Genomic DNA, 7,421 nt, shown 5'->3' with positions numbered 1-7,421 from the left:
TTGCGCGCGCACACACACACACACACACACACACACACACACACACACACACACACACACACACAAGAAATCAGAATCTACACTAGTAAAACAGTATTCTAATTTTTAATTCTATTTTAATACATTTTAAAATGCAATTTATTTTTTGTGATGGCAAAGCTGAATTTTCAGAAGCCAGTAATGCCATTAATTCTTCAGAAATCATTCTAATATGCTGATTTGGTGCTCAAGAAACAATTATTATTTTTTATCAATGTTGAAAACAATTGTGCTGCTTAATATTTTGTGGAAACTACATGTGGTACTTTTTTTCAAGATTCTTTATGAATAGAAAGTAGTTTTTGTATCAATGTAAAAGACCTTACCATCAATTTTAATCAATTTAACACACCCTTGCTGAATAAAAGTATCAATTTCTTTAAAAAAATCTTACAGACCCCAAACTTTTAGTGTAAATAACCATACTTAACACTGCATTGTAAATATGCTTACATGTGTCTGTTAAGGATACTTACAAAGTCGGAGGCGATGTTGAGCGCAAACAGCTGCAGAACTGATGTGATGAGCGTGTGTACGAGGTTGGACACCATCACGTCCCTGCCCAACCGCCCGCCCTCGCACACGCGCCTTTGACTCGTCACCACCTGCACACTCAATCGATCTGTATCCGCCACAATGCACAGAGCCTCGGCCACTGGTTCATCCAGCGCCGGATGCTGCACAAACACAGAGGTACATTCTTCACCCTAATGTAGGCTATTTAAAAAGCTAAAAAAATATTTTGATTACATTTTGTGAGAAAATTTAAACCTTAAACAAGAAAGCAAATGTAATTACATGTGCAAAACATAAAAACTAAGAGAGCATGCTTATGGCACTCAACATACATGAATCATTTCTTATATGCAGTATTAACTGTAAATGTAATTGTACTTACGAGAACAGTGTGTTCAAGGTCAGCCATGAGGCATTGTTTGAGCCTGAGATCAGAACTGATGCCATGCAAGGCAAAGTCAGGCATGTACTGAGGACAGTACCCACCCAGCAAAGAATGCCCGAAATGATTAACACTGGCTCGACTCTCTACCTGACAACTACACAGAAATAAGCACACTAGGTTAGTGCAGTCCTCGTGGCTCTTTTCACAACAAAGGGCCAAAAGTGCAGAGGGCCGAAAGTAAATACAGCATTAAATTCAATTATATTAGATTACATTTTACATAAAAAAATAAAAAATAAACTCTCTACATTTCAAAAACAAAACAATGATAAAACAAAAAGGGAATTATAAATCAATATATGCTTAAATAATTTTTTTCACCATTTTCACCTACTTTTAAATGGGTCATATCATTGAAGAATATCTTATGGCTAAACGTTTTACATTAATGCACAACAAAATACAAGGTATTGACCATACAAGTACTACAATCAGAAAAGGGAATAAAAACAAAACTTAATCAGAAAAATGACTTTTTGGACTTTTAAATTTTAATTTAAACTATTAAGATCAGACCGAAATGATCAAGGACTTATAATAAACTGATAATAAACTTATGATGCTCGTTTCTAATGTTGGTAGCCTTCAGATGGATATGCAGAGAACCTTACATTTAATGTAATTTTACGGTAAAATACTGTTACATGCCGGGGTTTTTTTTTACTGTAAATTTCACCGATTTTTTTTTACAGGGCATCCTATTTTCTCATCATAACTGGGTGGGTCAAGTTTTTGAACACTGAATAGGCAACACTGACACGTAGATGTGAACAATAACATGTTCAAATGTATTTATCTGTCTGACATTGCAGCTTAGTTTCAATAAATGGTCTTTTTGGACTCTCGGAGAATGTTACGGTATGTTTTCACAGTACAATGACTCCCAAAAGATCAAATATAATTTTATACCTCATCATATGACCCCTTTAAATTAGTAGAGTGTCCATGTTGAAATGAGTTTGCACTTACCTTGGTAGTGGTAACTCATACTCCTTTTGTTCTGTAGCCCCGTACAGTTCTCGCGGTGATGTTTCCTCATCATCACTGTCACCTAGAGCACTATCTGAGCTCTCCTTCCTCCATATGTCACTCAAAAGCCTTTGATGCAACTTCCTGTCCAATCCCCGTTCACACCCTGCCCCAGTCAGACCCTCGGCTTGTCCGTCATTCGCTGTCTCACTGGGACTGCCAATGTGAAACTGCACCCGATGCAAAAGAGGACTCTGATTGGCCAAAATGTGCTCTAATCCGCCCCCAACAGAGTCACTGTCTTCTCCAAAACATTCCTGTCCCATTTCTGTAAATTCAGGCCTGACAGCGGTCGATTCCAAGCTGGGGGATGGACTGGTTGAGTTTGTATCAGTCAAAAGTATCTCATGGTTTTGTTCTACTGAGGTGCCCGGAGTAGCATTACCCAAGTCAGAGTTCAGTGCTTTCTCACTCGTTCCAATAACACAAGCAGTAGGCTTTAACGGGTCTGGTTTAGGGGTACATGTTTTTTCAGGGGTGGGATCAGTGGTTTGAGAGGTGCAGGGACTGGCTGGATTGTCCATCTGTCCTTGTGGTTGCACATGTTCCTGCAGGTCTGAGCAGCGAATAAAGTAGGACAGAACATACAAGACTCGCTGTACCAGTTCCCTCCTGCGTCCCACAACCACCGTTCGACACACTCTCACAGGAGAACCCAAAGCACCATACAGATCACCTAAACAAAAACACACAACAAACAACATAAAACTGGGCAATCATTGCAAATGAAAACATATGCAGGACTAGTAATTTAAAGTTTCTTTTTGAAACTTGAGACTTTTTGAATGTGAAAGTTCAAATAAGTCAAGTTAAGTCATTTAAGGAAATGAAATCACAGTAAAAACGAGACTGCAAGTAGACCAGGGGTCTTCAACAGAGGATCTGGCAATTACTGTTTGACCTCAAACTAATTTTCATGAAACAAGTCAAATATACATTAAACAAAAATACAATATTAAGTTTAAGTTCAGCGAAATGTTTCATTCTCCCACATTACAATATAATATTGTATATAAAATATATAAAGTATATTTAATAGTAATAGTATTTAATTACTAAAATATTTAACATTTAAATATAACTGTACATCATTAATAATTATTTTATTTAAGCATCAAAGTATATATACACACACATATAAATAAATATATATGTGTATGTGTGTGTGTGTGTGTATATATATTTTATACAGTTTATATAAAACTTATATTGAATTGCAATTTATGTAGAGAAAAAGGAATTGCTTCTATAAATCTGTTTTTCATATTATTTTTATTGTTTGAGTATTTCTAACTTAAGTGCTAAACAATATGAAGCTGTTTTTGCACTGCTGCCACACTGATGATTCATTTAATATTAGGGCTGCACGATAAATCGCATGATGCGCATTAAATATCGCATGCGATTTATCGTGCAGCCCTATTGAATATGAATTATTAATTATAATTCTATATTCATTCTTACCTAACTGAGCCCACAGTGGGTTGTACGGGTGAGATTTTGCCAACAGATCCACCGTCTGGGAGGCAGGTTTCTGGCAGGCAGATTTGATTGGCGGCAGGCTGCTGGGCATCACCGTGGAAACCCAGGCTAAGTGATGCGTAAGAACAGCAGTAAGGAGAGCTGCGAGAAACCTAGACAAAAATGAAAGGAATAGTTGACGAGTGTCCCATCAGAACTCAACACGATAAGGCAATCAAGAGGACGTTACTCATGATGACTGACTGCCACACAGACACACCTGGCCAATTGTTTCCTGACACGCTTAGGATCAGTGATGGGGATGGAAACAAATAACTGACTTTCCAATTATCCCTTTGATTACACAGTACTAGTAAAAGAACAGGGTTAAAGATTTGAAGTAATATGTTTAGTTGAAAGGTTAAAGATCACTGACTGGCTTTTGGCTCCGTGTTCCATCAGCAAACTCATCTCCTTCAGGAAGCGCTGACACAGTAGGTTTCGCTCGGTACTTTGGGATATCATGGAAAGCCAGACTGGCTCGCTGATGCGGGGAGCCATGTACAGGTTCCACACCGTCATCCTACATCCAACAGAGAACCAGATGAGACTCAAACCCAAGCTTGCACTGACTCGTATCTCTCAAACTTGAGGGCTTCTGTAACAATATCCTCTGCACCAAGTTGGTCATGAATCATAAAGGAAGTTTAATACTGTAGGGGGCACCAAGATTCAAAAACAGAACAAGAAGCACATTAAAACATTGCTGTAATTTTTTCATTCAAATACCAAGATCACTCCCTTGCTGACTGCTTAAATTCGTCATTATCTTTACTACTACAAAAATAGTCAACTGCAGTTAAAGAGATCATATATGCACAGAGTGTAATGATATCAGCACCTGAATTCTCCCAGTGCTTCCATCACTCGACACAGATAGACCTGCACTCGCTGACTGGACTCTGCTATCCTTCTGCACACAATCATTGCCTGAAAAATAAACCAACAGACAGTTTAAATTCAGGGCTAAAGTTTAAATGTTTAATAAAAAAAAAATTAGGCACATTATAAGTTTGATTCAGGAAGTCACAATCCTCTTCAGCATAAATCTCAATGATCTCAATTTTTATGCAACAGATAACAACAAACCTTTAACAGGATAAGGCGGTTTGAGTAAATTCCGCCACCTATCTCTCAAATGGACCATTGACACTCTATCTACAATCTCAATTAGGAGTGTCAATGGTCCATTTGAGAGATAGGTGGCGGTAATGCACTTATAAGTCTGCGATCCACCGTAAAGCAAGAAGAAGAAGAAGACGCGTCATGCGCCGGCTGTTGAGAACTCGCTCAGGACAGTTCGGACATTGCAGTGAATCAGAGGTAAAAATTGAGTTTAATTGAGTTTTAGTGTCTTTACACATCAATGTATCGTCACGAGCCACAGGGTTTAATTTGGTTTTGTTTGTGTATGTTTTTTTGACTCTCAAAGCCGTGATTCCCATCCACTTCCATTATATGATGGACAGACTTCAACGGTTCGAGTTAAAAATCTTCGTTTGTGTTCTACTGAAGAAACAAATTCACCTACATCTTGGATGCCCTGGGGGTAAGCCAATAAACATCAAATTTTAATTTTTGGGTGAACTATCCCTTTAAGTCCATTTTCTACACCATGCTTTTCTAAAAAAAAAAAAAAAAAAAACTGAATTTTTAATGATAAATTCCAATGAGTTTTTGCAAATAAATCCACAAACATCTGAGAAAGAACTGTAATACATTGTTGAATCGATTTGTTTGCACCCCCTCCCTACTAGAATACTAGAATAATATGATAAATCACTCTCCTGCACTTTCACACTTACCCTCTCGATGGCAGTCTTGAGTTTGTTCATGTGAGACTCAAACAGAGGAAAGTGTGAGAAGAAAAACTCCTGAAAATTGTGGTTTTCTTCTTCTCTCTCCGGCAGGCTGATGATGATGCTGATGGCAATCTTCTTCCTCTGGATCATCGCAGGGTTGGAGCTGCAGCTCTCGTCAGACAAGCTGAACATTTCTTCAGTGTTCCTGATGCACAAATGACCACATCTATCTTATCTGCCCTCTGTATATTCTCATCTCTTACTTACTCATATAAATATTCAGGCTTACCAGCGAGGCATGGGGCCATGCTGAAGACTGGTGGCCTGGCTACGGAGCCATCGCCGTTGGTAACTGCTGGACAAACCACTACTGAAGGAGGAGCCAGGTGACGGTAGGGGAGTGGCCAACAAACTGCTCAGAGATGCTGCAGAAGGGAAAAGTGGGAGTTCACAGGCAACATTTATGTTAAATGACAGAAAATGTGTCTTAAAATTGGAAACAAAATGCATGAGGCCAATAATACCGGTCAAATTATTTTTTTTTTTCCAACAGCCTTTCCAACAATTTTGTGAATATGTGCAACATAACTTAAAGGAACTGTTCACCCAAAATTCACCACAGGCCATGCAAGACGTTCAGATTTGAACAGATGTAGCATTACATCACTTGGTCACCAATGGATCCTCTGCAGTGAATGGGTGCCGTCAGAATGAGAGTCTAAACAGCTGATAAAAACATCACAATAATCCACACCACTCCAGTCCATCTTGTGAAGTGAAAAGCTGCGTGTTTGTAAGCAACAAATCCATCAAGACATTTGAACTTCAAACCATTGCTTCTGGCCAAAATACAAGTCCATAATATTGCTTCAAGTGAAAATCCATCCTCTGTTGTCCTCTCACATTAAAATCCAATAAAGCAACATTATAGACAGAGGACTCATATTTTAGCAATGGTTTAAAGTTAAAAACGTCTTGATGGGTTTGTTTCTTACAAACACAGCTTCTGGCTCCAAAAGATGTTAACTGATGGACTGGAGTGGTGTGGATTACTTGTGGATTATTGTGATGTTTTTATCAGCTGTTTGGACTCTCATTCTGACGGCACCCATTCACTGCAGAGCATCCATTGGTGAGCAAGTGATGCAATGCTACATTTCTCCAAATCTGTTCTGATGAAGAAACAAACTCATCTACATCTTAGATGGCCTGAGGGTGAGTACATTTTCTACAAAATTTCATTTTTAGGTGAACTATTCCTTTAATGGTAGCAAATAAAATGCACAACAAATTATTTACATTTAAATAAACACTTTTACGTGTAATATTTACACAAAATTCACACAAAAAATATTTTTGTGAAAAATAAAGCCAAAGCAATTATTTTCACATTATAGAAAATAACTGATAAATGGCCAATATTATTATCCTATGCTATTTTAAGTAAATAAATAAAACACTAAAAACTCAAATTTAGTCATTTTAAATGCTACATGTGAATTTAGACATCACATTGCAATGTACAGGTGCATCTCAATAAATTAGAATGTCGTGGAAAAGTTCATTTATTTCAGTAATTCAACTCAAATTGTGAAACTTGTGTATTAAATAAATTCAATGCACACAGACTGAAGTAGTTTAAGTCTTTGGTTCTTTTAATTGTGATGATTTTGGCTCACATTTAACAAAAACCCACCAATTCACTATCTCAACAAATTAGAATATGGTGACATGCCAATCAGCTAATCAACTCAAAACACCTGCAAAGGTTTCCTGAGCCTTCAAAATGGTCTCTCAGTTTGGTTCACTAGGCTACACAATCATGGGGAAGACTGCTGATCTGACAGTTGTCCAGAAGACAATCATTGACACCCTTCACAAGGAGGGTAAGCCACAAACATTCATTGCCAAAGAAGCTGGCTGTTCACAGAGTGCTGTATCCAAGCATGTTAACAGAAAGTTGAGTGGAAGGAAAAAGTGTAGAAGAAAAGATGCACAACCAACCGAGAGAACCGCAGCCTTATGAAGATTGTCAAGCAAAATCGATTCAAGAATTTGAATGAACTTCA

General features: G+C 37.9%; 1 protein-coding gene across 1 annotated transcript in view; it reads right to left on the bottom strand.

The window, feature by feature from the left end:
- The window catches only part of LOC107702372 (folliculin-interacting protein 2-like), a 27,014-nt gene that overhangs the window by 3,143 nt on the left and 16,450 nt on the right, over positions 1-7,421 (bottom strand). Inside the window, exons 9-16 of the mRNA XM_016504672.1 lie at positions 5,642-5,777; positions 5,356-5,557; positions 4,392-4,480; positions 3,927-4,073; positions 3,494-3,663; positions 1,970-2,705; positions 938-1,094; positions 516-716 (exon numbers count right to left, since the gene is read on the bottom strand). Of these exons, the coding sequence (XP_016360158.1) occupies positions 516-716; positions 938-1,094; positions 1,970-2,705; positions 3,494-3,663; positions 3,927-4,073; positions 4,392-4,480; positions 5,356-5,557; positions 5,642-5,777 (1,838 nt within the window). The remainder of the gene's footprint in view (positions 1-515; positions 717-937; positions 1,095-1,969; positions 2,706-3,493; positions 3,664-3,926; positions 4,074-4,391; positions 4,481-5,355; positions 5,558-5,641; positions 5,778-7,421) is intronic.

The sequence above is a fragment of the Sinocyclocheilus anshuiensis genome, unplaced genomic scaffold (genome assembly GCF_001515605.1).
Source record: "Sinocyclocheilus anshuiensis isolate Anshui unplaced genomic scaffold, SAMN03320099.WGS_v1.1 scaffold86, whole genome shotgun sequence".
Classification (NCBI taxonomy): domain Eukaryota; kingdom Metazoa; phylum Chordata; class Actinopteri; order Cypriniformes; family Cyprinidae; genus Sinocyclocheilus; species Sinocyclocheilus anshuiensis.
This window is presented reverse-complemented; position numbering and strand designations above follow the sequence as displayed.